Source organism: Athene cunicularia, assembly GCF_003259725.1.
Source record: "Athene cunicularia isolate RWA chromosome 4 unlocalized genomic scaffold, athCun1 chr4_part3, whole genome shotgun sequence".
NCBI classification, from domain to species: Eukaryota; Metazoa; Chordata; class Aves; order Strigiformes; family Strigidae; genus Athene; species Athene cunicularia.
In genome coordinates, this window is record NW_020799100.1 from 6,605,830 (window position 1) to 6,626,345 (window position 20,516).

General features: G+C 38.2%; 1 protein-coding gene across 4 annotated transcripts in view; it reads right to left on the reverse strand.

Annotated features, from left to right (window-relative positions):
- Window positions 1-20,516, reverse strand: part of TENM1 (teneurin transmembrane protein 1) — a 357,561-nt gene that overhangs the window by 89,550 nt on the left and 247,495 nt on the right. For 3 of the 4 annotated variants that reach the window (XM_026848413.1, XM_026848412.1, XM_026848416.1), the window contains 3 exons: window positions 10,895-11,080; window positions 9,768-9,791; window positions 7,303-7,449 (listed from right to left, as the gene is read on the reverse strand). In XM_026848413.1, coding sequence (XP_026704214.1) covers window positions 7,303-7,449; window positions 9,768-9,791; window positions 10,895-11,080 — 357 coding nt within the window. The remainder of the gene's footprint in view (window positions 1-7,302; window positions 7,450-9,767; window positions 9,792-10,894; window positions 11,081-20,516) is intronic. The other variant, XM_026848414.1, reaches the window with a different exon arrangement.

Here is a 20,516-nt window from a genome sequence, read left to right on the forward strand (position 1 = left end):
TTTGTGCTGAAGTAAAAGAATGAAATACCTATTTCAGGTCTAATAGAGAACTCTAAAGCTGAAATAAAATCTTTGTTTTACTTTAGGCTTATTTAAGACTTCAGTTTTAACTTAGACCGTTTAAAAGAAAAAAATCCTAAACCTAAAACCCCCAAAGAAACTGCTGTTATTCATCATGATACCCATTAAAACCAGGTAGAACAAACTAGTACAGAATCACAAGTTACATCTGGAGGCAGTTCATGCTAATACAAATCATATTAGTAAGTGCATGTGAGGATAACATTTTCAACAAGCCAATCCTATTTGAAATGAGATTTTTAATCCAGGAGAATAACACACAAAACCAAATAAATCTTGTTTATAAACTATAACATCAAACTAATTCACTTGAAAATGCTACAAATGTATTAGCCAATTCTCAACCCATGGTCATGTTTTTTAGTTAAGGTTTACATATCAGGAACCAACTATTAAAAAATTCACTGTGTTAAGAAAACAGCAGGGTTTATTTTAAAACTCAGGAGACAAGTCAGGAGTAGGACCAAACAACTACAAACAGCAAAAACTGTAATTCATACACCAGGGGAGCCTGTATACTGAAGCTTTTACTGTCAATTACCACGAAGTGCATCACAGCATAGGTGTAGTCTAAAACATATTATAGAGGTGTAAATGATTCTGGTTTTCTATTAGCATTTTTTAATTTATTTTATAAAAAAGGCAGTGAAGCACCTTCACGGTACACTACTGATTATATAACAAAGTGATTCACATTCTGATGAGTTTGAGATGATGGTTTCCCTATCTTCCAGGTACCTTGTTTTGTATGCAAGGGATAACGATGAACTGGGATTTTTGGTTTTCTAAGTAAATTAGACAATTAAAATATTTTCAATATTACTGGTAAAATAGAATTCACAATGACTGACTTGAGGATAAAAAGCACTTCATAGCACTCAAAAAATTTAAACAATCTCAAAGAAAAGGCAGAGCATGACAAAAGAAGTTGCTCTGTTTTCAGTCACGCCACTCCTCTCTGCATTGCTGTAGCTCACAGAGTTAGAACAAGATTTTCCCATTTCCTTGCTGAGGAAAAGATCCTTTCTGGAAGCTTTTATTAATATTCATTGTGTCAGGAGTTTGTGTTAATGGAATCATGCAATGTTTTCCATCAAACAAAACATATTTTCTTGCTCATACATTTATATATATATTTTTCTTACTTCATATGATGGAAAGAATGCCACAAGTGTGGTGAAATCAGTCCCTCGGCTATGTTTCTACTGCAGTCATAGAAGGCACAGTTTGTGCTAGGCACAGCACATTCTCTAATGTGCACATTATGCACAGCAATCTCTCTTCTACATGGATCATCACCTTCAGCAACCAGACAATTGGCAGTGGAGCTACGGACTCACCTCTCCATTGGCTACTTTCCAGCAATATACCTCTCTACTTTTACCATGTTTGGGCAAATGCTGTAGAGTGACTGTATTTCATATGTGTTTCATTTGAGCTTTCCATATACTGCATAATACCTGTATTAAACCCTCAATAAAATAAAGTAACAGTTGGAAAAGAAAAAGGCATTTTGTCAGCTATAAGCTAATAGTAAGACCATGGAACAAGTCACATCTTTTGAGCCTGATATGAACAGCTCCACGCTATCTGCTTTTCAAATCCTGACTTTTCTAGTCTTCTCATCTACCCTCGAATTACTTGCAGTTCATGACTGCAAATATGGGAATATCACAATAACTCATGTTGCTGAAAATGGATCCGTGTCCACAAGCAGTCCAAATTGCCTAGGCAGTGGACCACCTGAGGACATTCAAGAGGCACTGGGTGGGGTCACTGGCGAGGCAGCAGTGGCTTCCCCAGCTCACCAGGGCAGCCCGCAATTACTGTCACAGCAGCTTCTTTTCTATTAAACCACTGAAATGCTTTATTAACTGGCTATGAAAACAACAAATTCAATCAGACTCTACCTCCAATGTTACTGGGTTATTTTTAATAACTGTACTTACTGTTATTTTAATAAACCATCCACTATCATTAGGTTCTCGCAAACAAAACAGAAACACTTGGCAATAATACTTAAATTTGCTATTCCTCTGCTTAAAGTTCATAAAAAAGCAGAGTTCTTACCCCTTCCAAGCTTTTGTCACACATGGAGAAGACACTTCTAATGTTAACTACAATAGGTTTGAAGTTTTATGCTTAATGCCAAAGGCAGAATACTTTAAGAAACAGTATATATCCTTGTATTGCAGGCATATTTGCAAACTAATAAATGTACTTGCTGTCACATGAAAACCAAATCCATCTCTAAGCAATATACTTACTATACTCAGTATAAATAATGCCAATGACCTTAATTTTCACTGCTGCAAAGCAACCCAGAGGTGTGCTGATACCAGTGAGCGCAAGCGAGCAATGGAGTTGTAAGAACTATGTCCAGAACATTTTCACAGAAAGTAAAAAATGGGCTTTAAGTTTCTCCTTGCAGTAAGCAGGTTTAGTGCTCTGAACTCCTTTTGCAGTTCAACCTAAAAAACCTCAACACCATGACTCTCAACACACTTGAAGGATTTGAGCTTTTTGGTACATTCACATGATCAATTGTTCAATACTATTGTTGTCTGTGAAAAAAAATAAACCATACGAGTCTTCAACTCACGTTTGCTTGCTTTCTTTTACAGATTTCAAATAAGCATTAAACAATGCCTGTGCTGACTTGTTTCACCACAGGCTCAGTTAAGTCCAATCAGGGTTGCCAGCAATCTAAGGAAACTGAATCAAAGAGTAACTTCAGAAGAGACTAAGCAGCAGTAACCGTCATGAGTGTCTAATGCTTATTCGTATGCATTAATCCAAACTGCTTCTCAAATTTTAGCTGTAATACATAGCATGCAGCAGGCAGTGAGGCTGTTAACTGGGAACACCGGTGTTTTATAAGGATATTGGAAACCCACCAGTGTGCCTGTGGAAAGGCTGTAGAGTGTTTTTATCCAGTGAGTACTGGTGGTGTTTGGCCTTCCATGCACAGGAGGATGCAAATATATGAGGGTATGATTTTCAGAAACTAAGTATCCCCAGGGAGCCCTCGCTGCTCAGCAACAATGAAAACCATTCCCATCAGTATTATTTATATTGTGTAATAATAGCATATTACTTATATATGGACTCAATATCTCTGTGATGGATAGGTTATTAAAATGCCAGTGGATGGGTCAGAAATACATCAATATTTTAGCAGCACTGGTTATCAACCTAAGGCTATGCTGAGTCATATATTTTCTTGTGCTTGGAAAAGCTTGGAGAAAGCTACAATAACTGTCTGAAGTGACTGAAAGGATATTTGGAAGAGAATTCAAAGCTTGTAGTAAATAGTATTTTCCTTAAAAACAAACAGCCAAGATTGATTCACAAAAGAAAAAGAAAACGATGAAACGAGATCCAGGCAAATTTAAAGGAGAGATCTGTATCAAATAAATTAATCGGAGTGACAGGCTGCAACTTTCAGCTTAAAACAGACCTGTATGTGCAGCAGCAATGAAAATATATGTCAGAACAGCAGGTAAATCATGGCTTGGCAGGGCAGGGGGGTGGCCTGTTTGCTGGTGCTGGGCGCCCTGCGCGTCTCAGCACCGCGGCAGCGTGCTCTGCCTCCGCGTGCCCGGGACTCAGGCACTTGCAAGCACAGAACTCAGCAGAGCTTTCAAGAAACCTCCTGGAGCTACTGAGGCTTCCAAAGGAGTTGAAAGCAATGGCAGGACAATGCCTGCTCAGATGAGCTGAATGGTTATCTTATAAACTGAAAATGAAATCATGTCAGTCATGGCAATGGAAGAAGAAGAATGAGAAAGAAAGAATAATGTGATGCTGAGGGAAGCCACGGTGAGGGAAAGGCCTCACTGCAAAGGACATTTGCTTGACTTCTTGGCATTATCTAATGGACATCACACTGCTAACAGACTGCAGATGCACTCCACAAGAGCAAGTGCAAACCAGCCACCGTGCATCTGTTATAATGCTAAGACCTTTTCAATGATATTTGTAGTGATATTTGAACAGGTAAACATGCCCTTAAGTCTGCAAGTAGGAAAAAGCTAACAGAGTTATGAGATGGAATGGGAAAGGCAGTTATGGTACAGTCAAGGTACAAGTACAGTGTATACTAATGGGGCTCTAAAAGAAATAGTACTCCCACTACTCAGGAAAATATTTCCGCATGCGTTTAACCTTATCACCACGGATAACTGCACTGATGGGGAACTCGGTGCTTCAGCTGCGGCAGAACTGAGATGCCTGTGAACATGTTTGTGGCTAACCTTTATGCTAGTATACCAGTCCTTAAAAAATTAATTCAAGACTTCCTCTCTCCCAAAGCTTTTCTGCTGTTACTACAGACAAAACAATAACACTTACTTCTTCATGCTAAATAAATGCCATTATTCAGTCCCTACATTTGGAACTAATGAAATACTTCATTTCCTAACATGTTTTTTCTACCATGTATTTGAATGTATTTTTATATAGTAAAAATCTCTGGTTTTCAGTCTCTGAAAGTATCATATAATAAATCAACTGGAAACTACTCAAAATTATCACTCTGCCTAACTCCTGAAATTAAAGTTTGTTTGAAATAAAAATTGCTGAATTTTACTACAGCTTTGTTCTTTGTTTGTGACTTCCTCCTAATGAACCTGAAGCACAAAACACCTCCTATAGACTGGGATATAAATGTTTGATTTAAACACAACTGGAATGAATAATACCTTTGCATGAGAATACCATGATTTGGAATATACAACGGCACTGTATTAGGTCTAGAGCATGATCTCTCGGGCTCTGTGTCACTGACTGAATGTGGTCACATACTTACGGCTTAGGAAGTCACTACCTGTCAGTTGACTTTCTGTAACTCAAGTGAGTGCATGCTCTTAACTCACCACAACTGCAGGGAGAACATTAACTGCTTCCATCTTTATGAAACTAATCCAGTTATGTAACTTGATGGATGGTAACTTGTTATGCCACCATAACATTCTCATTGTCCAAGGCACAACCTCCCAGCAAACAGGACTTAACAGGTAATGTCATGTCTCCTTCCTAGCTTGTTTTTACTGTTTTGTATGTATGCAAACACTGAAACACTAGGAATCAGCTTCTGATTTTGTATCAGTGTAACACTGGTATAACTCAATGACTTTAGGAGAATTTTTCTAATTTATGCTTATGCCAAATCAGGTCCTATGAACTTCATATATAAAGAGAAGTGGTTTTAATATGTAGATATAATTTTCTTTTCTTATATAAAATTGATTGTGAAGGAAACTTAATTACATTTAGCCCATCTGTAGTAGTCAGATTAATTAAGTAGTTCTCTCTGCACTTATCTCTAATTGTAATGCCAACAGAACTGTCCTAGTCCATGTTAAGTTGCCATTAAAAAAGAAAAAGAAAATTACTTTTAAAACCTGCAGTGAAATGATGTTAAGTGTCTGCCTTAAACTGACAAATTCAAGGAGATTTAGAGTTAAAACTGCCAACTCTTTCACTAAGTCACCGTTACTGGAAAATATAAAGCACCCAAAATCGCAATACAGGGCACTTTATACAGAGCCAGTTCATAGACCGTATCAAAAATGCTTTACATACATTACAGGCTAAACAGGGTTTTTGTTTTTGTGCAGACGAGTGAGTCAGTGGCTTGGGCAGCAGGGGAGAGCACCAGACAGATGGGAAAGCACACGGGGGGCAGCAATGCCAGCTGTGGGACCAGTGTAGAAGAGCAGAGAGAGTGGGCAGAGAGATGGCTGTTAGATGTCTTGGAAATAAGGTGGAAAAGTAAGGATAAGAGAGGAATAAGGCAATTTTGACTGAGGTTCAGAAATGAGGAAGCCTTTGCCAAAGGCCAGCATGGTCTTAGAGCCCACAGGATACAAAATCAGAAGGTCTCAAAATATTTCTGTAAATAAGGGAATCATCACTGAGTCAGAATGTTTCTATTGAGGTCCCACAGTGACCTCAGTTCTTGGCCCTAAATCAAGCTTAATTTATCAATGACCTAGAAGAAAACAGACAATCATTATACAATCATTATACAAGGTTTGACACTACACTGGAGTATGAGATCTCACCCAAGACATTGGGTGTCTGCAAGCATGACATGATAATATATATTTCAATATATCTCAGCAGGTGTATTCACAGGCTGAATGAGAAAGCTCAACAGCAAGTACACTGTAAAGGATGGCAGTAAGTAAAGGAGAAGAAAGCAATAGTCCTTCTTGACTGTCCAGTAAATGAGTATTCCTAAAAAAGATTTGAAAAATAATTAACTCAGAGAATAATCAGTGAGGAATATTGCGTTTTTTCTCTGACCAGTAAGCTTGAAATAGAGTCTGAATGTTTCTACTGAAAAAAATGCACTAGCTCATATTAGAATTAACTACTGGAAAGGAGGAAGAGACTAATTTATGGAAGAACTATGTTTTTCCCAGCAAACCTAAAACTTACACAGCCTTAGAATGAATCAAGACTACAGAGTCTGAGGTAGGGAGCACGTAGTGCCAAACGCCCTCGTTCGACTGGTGGAAAAGAACGGATGATTATTTTAGTACATGGCTCTGTTTATGGTCCTTTCAGAAATTACTTCTGCATACTTCCTACATTGGCTTACTCAACAATCATTCAAATGTGGGTCCAGATAATTGAAAGAACTGTGCTGTGTCTCAGTGGAAACATTATGAAAGAGATTAATGTCAATAAAGCCTCTCTAAGTGTATGCTGTATGCTTGCAAATATAGTCATTTAATATTAACATAAGACTAAACTCTGGATGCATTTTGACAGGCACAGAGATTTTATCATTTGGGTTTCCATTAGCTGTCTTTTCTGAAATAGATGACGGAATTATGAGGTAGACTGGAAAGGAGATAGAAGAAATTACTTGTTACACCTTTATTGTGGTTTGGTTTTTCTGTTGTTTGGGGGTGTGTGTGTGTGTGTGTGTGTGTTTGTAGGGTTGGTTTTTTTTTTAAGAAAAAAAAAATCAATTACTGGGATTATAAGTATGGCACATACATAATTTCTGTCCTGAATAACACCTAGCACAATGGTTTGTTCCCTCACTGCACTGCTTCAGATGAAGTTAGTGGAAAAACTGTCTTGAGCAAACAGACAAACATTGACATTCTGTGATAAAAAGGAAAACATACACCAAAACTATAGATTCAAATGACAATCAAGGATGTGACAAATAAACAGAGACACATGAATTATGTATCATACCTCCATCATTGTCCAGGTTATCTCCACACACCATTTCCATGACAACATTACATCCTGAGCCACTCCAACCCACTTGACAAACACAGTGCCATCCATTCTGATCAAGAGTGCACCTCCCATTTCCATAACAGAGACCTGGGCAACCATCTAGAAAAGGAAATGTGGAAAAGCAGCCTTCAAGGAGGAGTTCTCTTCTTTAACAGTTGCAATTATTCTTCAACATTCTTTCATACAGTGTAATACTTTTTGCCTTCAAATGATCACAGTTCCCTTGCAAGTCATTTATATTTTTTGGCCAAATATGGAAAAATCCCCATCCTGCTCCCTCCCCTTGCTTGCCAAAAAGTAATTTCTCAGTGAAGAATGAGTAATTTTTGCTGTGTAATATTTTGTGGGCAGGAAAAAAGTGAGTAAACTTATAGGAAGATACTTAACAGTCTGCTATGTCCATCTTTTTCTCTACTTATTGAAAAACTAAGTTGTAGATCACAAAGGCATACACATAATCAACATTTATATCAAAGATATACATGGAAAATCTTGTCTAAATGACAAACTGGCATTTGTGGACATAATCCTACAAATTGCAGGGATTGGAGGTGGCCTTTTTATTCTGTTCATAAAAACTCAGCTGAATGAGAAAAAGCCAATTTGATTTACGCTACAATAGAACTCTTTCTACAGAAGGCAAATGAGGAAGCATTGCCTTCCAATGTTCAGTTCCACTTCCTTCACATTATAGCCCATTCAAATACTTCAAACACTTGTCCTTCAGTGGCTCTGATTTTAGATCAAAACTGGAACAATGACTGTAGCATTCCCTGGATTATATACTTATAAAGTCTGAATTGATAGTAATTTGGACAATCTCAGCTAGAGAATTCTCTTGCCTATCAGAGTGAGAGAGAAATTGTCTCTTGGATGTGTACACTCATGTCCATCTGCTTGCATAGTTTAGTGCCAGATCAGACATTTGTCAAATCCTCACCATGTCACACATGAAGCCAAAGAACAACAGATAAAGCTCAGCAATGAGCTTAACAGTGCAAGTGGCATCCGTTCTAAGAAGGCTCCTTTCTTTTTGCCAGCATGGACACAGAGAAACTGAAAGCTCTTCTGTACTTGATAATGAACCCCAACACATATGTGTTATCAGAGAAAAATTTTTTTGAGGAAGAGGAGGCTCAGTCTGCATGTGTTTGGCAGCCCCAAGATGCTCTGAAAGGGCTTTGGAGGAACTGACCAGAGAGTCAACGAATCTGTACGACTGGTCTGTCAGGTTGTGATTTACAGCCCAGAATGAAGAACATGTCCTGGCAACCTTACATTAGACACATCATCTCTCTCCTTTTCACCCTCAGCTCAGTTTGTCACTCACATCTGCAAACAGGGGGATTGGAGACTCCGACCCTTTTGCTCGGAAGAACTGGAGATGGGTAGCACCGTTTTCTCACACTGGAATTCTGAAAGCTGCTGCTCTAGAACAGCATAAGGTTGGAAACCACCAGATACACTATAAACCACAATTATTTGCCCCTTTTGAGGAACCGGGGGAAAGGGCAGGATTTGAGAGCTGTTACAGGGATGTTTCTCCACTTCACTATCCTGCTGAGTTAATTCATTTCTTGTACATGATAATATTTTGCTGCTGTGTGTGGTTATCCTCTAAGACTATAAATGTAATCAAATGAATGCCTACATGATTTTATTATTATCTAATTCTGAAGAAATAATAAATACAAAATAAAGACCCAAGTCCTTCCGAAATATTGGTTGGTTTGATATTTCAGCTAGCAGCATTTTTGCAAGGGGCAATGTGCATCATTGCCCTGCACAGCATGGCTAGGACTGAGGGGCTGCTCTCAAACTCAGGGAAGGTACTTGCACCGATATGAATAAGCAGGACCTGCAGCAAGGCACAGAAATCAAATGAACAGCACCAGACACAAAACAACATAAAATTTAACTCCTGTATCAAATGATTTCAAGAGAACTGCAGAACAGCTGGCATAGACAGCTTTTAAAAAGTGTACTTAACTACCAAAAGAAACTTAAAGCACAAACGACAAAAAAGAAAATTTTTATTCTCACGGAAGACAGGATCAACACAAAGTTTTTTGAGCAAGTCCTCAGCTCTGTCATTATTTTGGAATGGTAAGCGAGAGCAAAAAACTGATTTGCCTAACATTCACATCAGATGGCCACATAAAACATGCTTACATTGCTATAACAAATGAGTTGGGCACATTATTTGTTAAAAACTGCCTTTTCTTCTGCAAATGCCTCTGTCTCTGTGTGTATATATATATATATATAGATCTATATCTCCATAAATAAGTGTCTTATCTATTCTGGCAACTTAGCAGTACAGAAGCTCAGACAAAACAGGTAACACAAAACACTCCATTTCCAATATCTTTGTATCTTTACATTATTCTTTTGCAATGCTGATATGAAAAACTTACCTCGAACAGCATCTAAGTAGTGAGCTTAAAAAAGAAAAGAACAAAACTGAGATGGATTGAACTTCTGCACTCAAAAGAAAATACAGACACCATTTGCTTATGGCTTGCCACCTGTTGGTTAGATATAAAGTGTCTCCCTCTCACTGCAGTCAGATCTATTCCTGCCGCTGTGATCAAAACCCACTGTGCATGTGATTGTTCTCCATTTGATGACAGGCATGCAGAGGACAGCTTGGGCCAGCCCTGGCAGTGCCTACTGTATCAAGAGCAGCTCTATTTATCTTTTTAATTATTTTGGCCCTTTTCTGGATTTGCTCTACATAATCTTTAGAAAATTAGGGCATTCCTCCTTCACAAATCTAATTCTTGATTTAGCAAATCAGACCTAGTAAATTCTAGAGGCAGTGAATGTATTATCTTAAAATGATCAGAAAAAAGATATAAAACATTCTCCTTTTTTTTTTTTTTCCAAGAAGCACATGAGTGCTTATGCTGCTTACCTCTGAAAATTAGATATCCTGCTATTATAAGCAATTAAAATGTTTATGAATATTCTTGGTTTGGGACATTTTAGGGAGAAACACTATTAGACTTTGCAAAAACCTGTTGTAATTTATTAAAAAAATAATTATTACATTTTTATAGTATTTTTATTGAGAATATTGTTAGAAGCCAGCTATAGAAAAAATCCTTCTAGTAATAAGTAAAATATGCAAAACCTGAGACATGAAGGCAAGAAATTTAATACAGGAATTACTTAAGCTGAATAATATCTTCATCCCCTCACACCTTCTGTTTCTTAAAACATTTTTTTCCTTCCTGACTCGAAGTGAATATATGAACACAACCCAAAGATATGCTAGGACTGAGATATCTTTCCTATCTGTGTTTTAAAAAAAAATAATTTACCAATGTTATTTCCTCTAATCAGAAAGTGGCACTGAGTTGCTCTGCTGTGTGACAAGCAGGGTGCATGATCAGTACAGAGGCACCTTTTTACACCTGGCCTGATTCTGGGTCTCTATTTTTCCAGAATGACTTGAATCCGACTGATGGCTCTGGCAGATCTTTGTGTAACTTGTTAAGATGTTATGTATGTTATTTTTTGAGGTACAAAACCTCCTTACCAATGGTGCAGTGGTCCCCTTCCCATCCAGGGCTGCACTCACACTTCCCGTCCTTGCACTGGCCATGCTCAGCACAGTGAGAGTGGCAGGTACGTTCTTCACAGGTTGGTCCCACCCAGCCCTCTTCACACTGGCATATCCCTCTTGAACAGACACCATGGCTGCCACAGTCCAGCGTACACAGCTCTGCATAGGATTACAGAAATACATAACATGGAACAGCAGCTTCACACCACAAACAGACATTACACCAGTACTAAATTCAATCACTTCTATATACCACTCATCAGCTGGATCAAATATGGGATTTCATTACCTAGTACAGACCTTACACAATCTGGCTGCCTCTTTCTACAGCAGCTGCTTGGAAGATCAATTATTTGTTTGGGGTGGGGATTGCAAACGATGGCTTTGCATATGGTAAAGCAAAGGGTCTAAGACAAACAATGACATGAAAAAGTCTCTATCTTTTGACAGATTTCAGCTGAGGCCTTTAAGAACAGCATGCTGTCTCTGTTCCCAGGTCCCACCGGCTCAGTTCTAAAATCCATCATAAACTCAAATATTGCAAGTGAGCTAAATTAAAGGGTAAAGTGGCACATTAAATAGGTACAAACAAAAGTCTTTGAGATATTCAGACATCTGCAGTGATGGCAAAATGGCCTTCACTTACAGTAAGAAGAGCCACCAGAAAGGTAACGGTGAGAATGAGGAAAAGCAAGCACCTTGCTCTGACGGCAGTATACAGTATTATATGACTTACAGGCCATGTAGATCTGCCTAGTTCTGAAATGGCTTTCAAGGATTAAAACTTGAAAGCCATTTTAGACTCATGAGAGTCAGGATTTTCCTTCCTGACTCTCATGAGTCAATTGCTAAGAAACCAAAAAAGATGTTTCAAGAAGACAGGAGTACCTCCTTCATTGCACTCAGAACAATTTCTCTGCCTGGGCATTGTAGACCACCACTTATCGTGCAATGGAATGGAAGTCCTGAATTGTTTCAATACATTACAATATGCCAATTGCAATTCTGCTTCCACTTAGACTAAAGTTGTTCTGTGAAAAGAATGGCTTCATTATAAAAAGGCTCTACGTAGTTTGAATTTATTTAGAATAATTAGTGTCAAGAGACAGAATTTGCTTGTTATTCTGCAATTAACCTGCCACAGAAATGTTTCCTCCTTCCTCTCGGAAAGCAGCTGATAGCACTACAAGTGAAAGCCAAATATTCGTGTCTGCTCTGATTTCAAATGTCAGTGTTACATATTTAGTTGTGGCAAGATTTTTCCCTTGACAGATTTTAAACAATGATCATTTATATCTTGGAGCTATTGTATATAAACATTTTTAAAAGCATTTGTAGTGACAAATGCTGTCACTGTATATACCAAGTGAAGTTTTTAAAGTTTAAATCGAAATCTTATCAATTCCAATCATTTTAACACAAAGAAAAAAGCAACACAGAAAGGGAAAGTGACATCACAGACCTGCTGGGCCATGTCCTGAGTTAAGAGTCTAGCCCTTATTTTTGTTAATAGCCGGGGTGATGGCAGAGTGCAATCAAAAGAATAGGTAAGTAAGAAACTGGAAGAGCATGGTCAAACTCAAAATCACCTTCAGAAGCAGAAGGCATGGTAAAGAACTTACGATAAAATTCAGTAAAAGAAACTGTGAAGTACAGTGCTGAGGAAGGAAAAATCAGCAACATAAAAAATAATTAATTACACTTTTCAGGCAGGGACTTGTACTGGAGTACAAGATAAACATAATTATCTGATGATATTCCTGCAAAAGAGTATATAAGACAAGGAAAGAGACTGCTCTGCTATATTCAAACAAAAAACTGCTGAGCCTGGAGCATTATCCCTTAGATAGACTTGATTGCTGCCTGCTGATCATGTATTAAACTCATGCTTCATGCCTTGGACTGCCTGCCTGCAGGTACTGGGAAGGTTTTCTTCCCCCTTGCTGCAGAATTTGCCTTGTTTTTTGTGTTTTGTTACTTGTTTGTTCCTTGGAAACATGGGAGACCTCTCAGAGGACTACAGGAGGGGCTTGCAATGTTATTTCATTGGTACTGGAGTCGCCCAAATAATTGATCCTATGCTCAGGAAGTAAACTGATCCCACCAGATCTGGGATCCCAAAAGAATTGCCTCCTGGCCAGACTGGCAGAGGACCACTGGTATTATTTTAACCTATTTTTATAGCTTGGTGCATGGGATAACTCCTGAGAAATAAATCTAACAAATTACCTGCTACTTCAAGGATTTAGGCTGCTAGAGGGATGCCTTTGATCTCTCCTGATCTCCCTCTAGTTCATTATAATTATTGCTTTTGGTATTATACGGTAAGTGGCAAAGACTGTTAAGAGTATTTTAAGAAATATTCTGCAGTTTACTCTATGCTGGGGTAATTGGAGTAGATGGGGTTTTTTTGACCCTTCTGGATTGTCTACTACATAGCTGTTTTGCAGTTCTGGGACTGGCTTAATTCAACTGATGCCAAAACCTCAGGGAATATTGTAGGAATTGGCATACAGAAGTAGCAATGTAGGCTGGAATGGCTGAGGTGGGGAAGCAAAGCGATACATAGAGCTTCTGATCATGTCAGCAGCTCTAGCATCTCCCATCACTTCTCTATCTGTAAATAAATCAAAGAACCTGCTGTGGAAAACCGTGAACACATTCCCCCACACACCTGCCTCACTTCTGTCTGTCTGCCCAGCGGAGGCTAATCGTGACAAACTCATCATCCAAACAAACAAAAGAAATAGCAGCATGGAGCTGAAGGCAATGTAGGCACATTCCTACCATAGGGATATAGATCTTGCACATTTTCCTATCTCACAGACCCAAAATTAAATGGTTCTTAAAATGTTTGAAAGTTTCCCCATGTTTCACACAAGGAATACAATTTGTAAATGCTATTTAAGATCCTAAATTCAATGAGGTTAATGGAGATACAAGATTTCCTAGCTCATCATAAAATATCCTAGGTCAGTCAGTACATAGTCCTGACCTACATGACTCCTTTTTAAAATTCTGTTTTCCCACATAAGATCATAAACAGTCAAGCGAATTTTCCTTTATTTTTTGGCTGTTGGAATACAGCGGTTTCCTCTATCCCAACCACGCTGTCTTGGAAAAGCAACAGAGCGGCACAGGTTCTGGACTCAAAACTGGCTCTGCGTGGTAGGAAATGTTAGGTTAGTTGTCCTGCACCCAGCTATTCATTTTAACACTGCATTTCTGCCAGCAAGTCAGGGCACAGTAGCCAGACATCAGTAACTGAGAAAAAAGTGTTCCAAAAAAAGTGTGTGTCAAAGACGTTCCAGCAAAAGAATGCTGGAATGAGCTTATCTAGCTCTTCTCTCTCCTTCTAGTAATGCATTACTTTTTTTGTCCCCCAAATATTTAATATAAATCTTCTTCGATGCAAATCAAAACCTATTCTGCAAGCAACAGATGCAATGAAACATGGTTTCTTAGTTTGGATCAGACATTTTCCACAGTTACCCTAGTTGTCCTGCTGCTCAGACAACTTATACTTTATGGTCACTGAGGTCAATCTTGAGACTTACATTTGTTTTAGTGATTTAATATGAGGCTTCAGAAATGCTGTTTACCGTGATAATGTATTCTTCTGCCATGCAAATCCAAGATTCTCCCCAGATTTCTATGCAAAGCAAGGCAAATCAAGCCTAATATCATCCTATTAATGCTGTGGTAGTAACTGCAGCTTTAATCCACAGTTAATTCAAACAACTAAGACTAAAAAAAGCATTATCAGTTCAGGTTGTCCTGTTTTGAAAGAAAAACAATTCCTTAGCTCCTCCAGCAGATAAACAAGGGCAGAAATATCAGCATAGCAGGGAGCCACATTAGCATTTGTGTTTGTATCGAGGGACTGGGTTTCCACAGCAGACTAGACAAAATGAGATACTTGAGTGAGTGGACAGTGACTGAATGCAATGGGAAACAATCCAATAACTTGAAATAGGTAAAGAGCTTCAAACCAAGCTCATGTGGTAAAAATTCAGACAGCACTGAAATGAGACAGCAAGTCAGATATCATGCAACTATTCCGCTGAACTTCCTCCTTCCATAGCAGTTGGTCCCACTGCAAAATGTGCCGCAGGGGCCAGCACAGTGGGGCAAGGGCTTTCAGCTGTCAGTAGGTACAGCAGTTGAAACAGCCAAAGATGTTTCCTCTGACTGAAATGGGTATTGCCCTCCCCTTCCTCTCCATCCATCTTCTGGCTGTGGTCTCTGACTGGAGCTTATCATCTGAAACTGTGGTGAGTGGATACTGATCATGAAACTGGTAAGTAACTATTCACTTGTAGCCATTCACTTTATTTTCCTAGGTTAATACCTGTCAGTTTGGTGACCTAAATCACCCCACTGAGGGATCAAAGAAGCGATACAGGCAGGGCAAGGGAGGAGATGTAGATCACAGCCTGGATGGGGACTGTCTGGCTGAGGGGCCACAAGCTGTGCCACTGTCTGACTGCAGAGGACAAGAGCAAAGGGAAGATGACTTATGTAAGGTAATAAGGGAGGCAGGTGACAAGACGTAGAGTTTGGATTAGTCAACTCAGGGATATTACATCACAGTCCTTCAGTCATGCTGTTCAACTAATTGTCAATCATTCTCAATATGTACAGTGCAACACATCCAATTCATTAAGTCCTTCGACTGTGTTGGTGCTTAGGCTCGTGGGCTTACATAAAGCCACCTCTTCTCTCCCACTCCCCTTTGTCACTGTTTAGTGGGATGTAGACCTGCCCAGCTTGCCTGCCTGAGCCCTAGGCACATCTTGTGGAGCATGGTGTGTTGAAGGCTAGTCTGTGGCTAATAGACCGGATCCTCAGAGGTGTGAATTTTCAGGGTTCCCATGAAACCAACAGATTCACCATAATTCACAGTAATTCATGGCCCTGTTTCAGGTTTTGTACCTGTACATTTTGCAACCAAAACAAGGTTCTCTAAGTGTAGGGCTGGAAAGTTAATTTCTTTATTTAAAAAAAAACAGCTGTGCAGACTCACTGCTGGCAAATTGCTGGGAGCTGGCCTTAACTGACCCCTACAGTTTCTTACAGGCTTTCATGAAACACAGTCTTTATCAAATCTAAATTCAGTCCTCAGACTTAAACCAATTAATGAATGAGACTTAAAAAATGTTCAACTCAGTCTAGAATTTTTACTGATATGTCCTTAATTCAGAACGCTCATTAATTTTCTTGGAAGAAGGCAAATGTGAGCTGTGAAGCATTATTTGTACATATTCTTGAGGAGACAAATATGTTGATCATTCTTGAGCTAATCTAAAAAGCATTAAAAATTCACTCCACGCTCTTCATTTTAATTATCTAAGTCAACAATGAGTTCTTTCAAATGTGTTTTATAATAAGTTTCTACTTGTGTGATATGAAAAGGGAAATTAAAGCTAAATATTTTATGATTTGTAATGATAAGGGAAGATTTTAATGTTCATTCGACATGTTTCAGAAATAATTCTTAGAAAATCATGCTAAGAATACAAACCTGTATGTAAACAAGAGTGGTCAAATACTATGAAAACACTTTCGTTTTACTTTTCTTCACATTCAATGCTGAGTCTTGTTCTACAGACTGTCTAAAACCTTAAATATCATATTCATAATTTTGCTATCCATTTTTAAGTAAGTGGTTTTCTACAAAGATTAGAAATTAATCTATCCTGACTTTCATCCAATAAGTTTAACTGCTGGAGGCAGCTAAAAAGTCACCTATCTGGGCCTAATAAAGAAAGTTTTTTCACTTTAAATATACATTGCATTTAATAAGCTTGCATGATAATTTCAACAATGTTCCTGAGCTTTTTAAATTACCTTCCTGCTGTGTCCTGGAGACAACTCTGTTCTAGCTTCCATTTTCAGCGACTGACTTTATTAATACAATTTTTTACGACACAAAAAAGTTCAAAAATTCAAAGTTTTACGAGTTTCAAAATCACTTGAGCTTTTTTTTTTTTCTCCCCCCCAGTAAAACCTAATGGAAAGTTGTTCCCACTAGAGAAGGTTACCTGAGAGAGTGCACTATAGTGGTTTAACATAGATACCAAGTTTTACATATCTGTACTAGAAGAGATATTATTTTTAATGTACAGCTTATATTATTTTTCTGATTTAAATAAACTCCTTTGGCACTCTGGATGTTATAACTGCATCTGATCTTGACTTCTCCAACAGCATCACCACATGTCAGTTAGGTGTGCAATTTTTTACACTTTTAGCCAACCATAGCTACCCCAATAAACTGGCAAGCTAAGGACATTTTTTTCTACAGAGGCAACACAGAAGTTTTACACAGCCTATGACAGTATTCAGTGGCACTTGCTCTTGAAGCCCAAGCTGGAAATCAAAGGGTCTTGAAAGAGTCTGCAAAACATTAATTTTAAAGTCTTTGGCTGTCAGCTGTCAGGTTTTGTCAACATGTGTCCTCTGGCAAAGAGAAATCGGGTTCTTGCGTGGAAGAGGCAGCAAAAGTGCATTCCCCAACCATTATTGCTACACCTTCTCTCTACCCTTCACATCATCTAGTAACCTTTGATGGAAAAATGCCATAGAACTTTATGGGAAATCTGGCAGAATAAAAAATAAATCAATATGATAGATCATCACTGAATGACTGACAACTGTTTAGAAAAAAAAAAAAAAATTTAAAAAAAAAAAAAAAAAAAAAAGCCTCTACTGTCAGAATACTAAAATAACACAGAGTTGTGACATGAATCTATGTGCATAGCCTACTTTACCTATTTCAATGTAGATTTATAGAAAACAGAGGTGCGAAGAACTTCACATGATCATCTATTTTTCCTTGTTGCAAATGAAATCATACCTGGCATCTCTTAAAAGCTCCCAGCAACAGAGAACCTATAACAGGACTAGGTAATCCATGCCATCACCAGACTATCTTCACAGTGAAATATTCTCTCAATCTAAATTTTTCCTGCCGCAATACTTCTTGTCCTTCTCTCCGTGCATCATGCGCTTACATCTGACAATCAAATATATTAAAGGTCATCTCACAATACCACAACAGTTTGTGAGTTTGAGTGGTTTATTGTATTTGTGTGCATAAATTCAAAGCAACACTTTAATGTTAATTACATCAATGCTGCAAAATTATCTCATTGAATTTGTTCACACATATACCTCTAAAGCAATTTCCACAGTCATTTCCAAAGATTCTGTTCTGGAACTTGGTGGCCCATCCCAACAAAAGACACAAAGAGTGAGATTCATCTCAGCCAACCCAAGACATTTGTGTCTGAAATAGTTTTCTATTACAGTCTGTTATCAGACTAGAATGTTTAAATTTATTCAGCTACTGATATTTATCCTTTCTGACACTGTCATGAAGCAAGAGACTATCGCAAGCACATAAAGCTATGTTAAGTGGAAGAGGAACAATTTGGGAAAAATTCTCAAGGAGAAAACAGGTTGTACTCTAAATCTTATTTCCTTTGTTTCTGGCTCTGAACAACGTTAGAGAGGCTCGTAAGATATTACAACTATTTAGAGTTTTCTGTGAATTACACAAACATGTGGACATTCCTTAATCTCCTTAAACATAATTATTTTCTTGCATCTTCTTGATGTCTTCTATTACTCAGACACATATTAAGTATCCCCTTTCCCTCAAGATTACATGACTGATACCCTGTTTCCTATTTTCTCTTCAGTAGATCTATTGGTTTTGCTATGGAATAAATTCGTGATTCCAGTAAATACAGTTTTGGGTGGTCTCCCTGGCAACTGAAAAATAGCCCAGCTGAAATCACCCTAATTGAATAAAGGTTCGATCCTGGTGCTGCTCTTCATGTTATAAACTGCATTATCCCAGGGAGTGTTCTATCAGGAGGTTGGGTCTTCCTCGGAGAGACAGGAGTTGCAGAAAAGTACTACTGAATAGTCAGTGTCTTCAGAACTAAGTGGAGCAATCGGAACTTCACACAGCCCTGACTGTTACTTGGGATAATTCAGACACAATTGCTGCACAATGTCCAACTATTTCCATTCTCCAAACATTGTTTCATTTTAAACCTTTCTATTGTAAGCTTTATGCAGAAAACCTTTCTGACGTTTTGCCTAACTAACTTTCTTATCTTCTTACCACAGGCCACAACACATAAAGTAAAACCACTGGAACTAAAATGCCATATCCTCACTGTTTGTTACTCAGAATGTTTCACCATCAATCTAGTGACAGTTTTAATTGCTTTCTGGAAGTAATCCTACCATCAACTCATTGAACTTATTCCTGGTGCATTAAGTACTCTATAAATAGCTCTTCCGACTTCTAGTAAGGCCACCATTAACACTATTGTTTATCTCAAAATACATGTATGTAATTGCATTTTAAAAAAACCTGTAATGTAGCTTCTGATAATGCTACACCTGTTTGATAGTATCTTTTCCAAACTGGGAGTCTCAGTTTGCTCGAAAATTTATTTGTGTAGAAAAGTAATCAGTGGACAGACGGAAAGGTACAAAGGGCAAATGCAGCAGAGATGGGGGAAACAACAAAGAAACTTTTCCCCCTTCTCAGATCTTTTATCACACTTTTTTTCCCCAGCTTTATTTTTCATCTGATGAAGAAAATTTTCTTCTTGATCCAAATCCAATTTGTATACAGAAAAAACCCTCACCCTTTATTGATTTTGCTGTGGTTCAAAATGGTATTTTTACAGTGCAAAAATTTAATCAATACAGCCTGATGAATCTGGACTGGTAATGGTAAACATACTAACAGATATTTCATTTCAGGCAGCCAAAGCTCTGAAAATTGATACCACTGAAAAGGATTACTCATTTGCCATTGGGTATATCTCTGTTTACCCAGCCATAGGACTGGTGTAGAGCAGAATACAATTACGCTGTGCTTGCCACACAAGGGACTCCAGCTGCAGAACCTGTCTCTTTCTTAAGGGATGATACAGGCTGGCAGGTTGGACAAGGCCTTTGTGAGAATAATTTAAAATAAATGAGCAGAATTGTATCTGAATAGCAAGGAAGATTAGACTGACACAAGGGTGAGGAGAACCAGACAATATTCTGACCAGGACATTTTTTTAAATACCATGTTTTCCAAGTAAATGTGGAGTTTCCTTGTTGAGTTTGGTCCTGTTTTATAATTTGTCTCGACTGTTTGATTTCAAGTTGTACATGTTTTAAAGCAGTGAGATTACAGTCGTCACTGGAGATTCATACTCTGACTATAAGCTCTGAAATCCTCCACAATACACTGAGAAACACAAAAGGAAATGCTGTGCAATGTCTACCTCGTTCGATATTTTATTTGATCAGGAGACTAGTAAGAAAGCAGTCCAGAACAATCTATCGTGAGCAGTAATGAGTGAGAAGAAAGCTATGAAAGCTATGCCTTTGTGTTCACTCACAGAGGGGAAAATGCAATCCACAGTTCCTTGGGTTGAAAAGCCAGTTGTGTAGGAAAAATGGGAAACCTGTTGAGTAAGTGACAGACCATGAGAATCAGGAAAGGCATGAGGCCTATGATAACAATGAGAAACATGGAGAGCAACCAAATGGCTTTGTGGGGAAAAAGGAAACT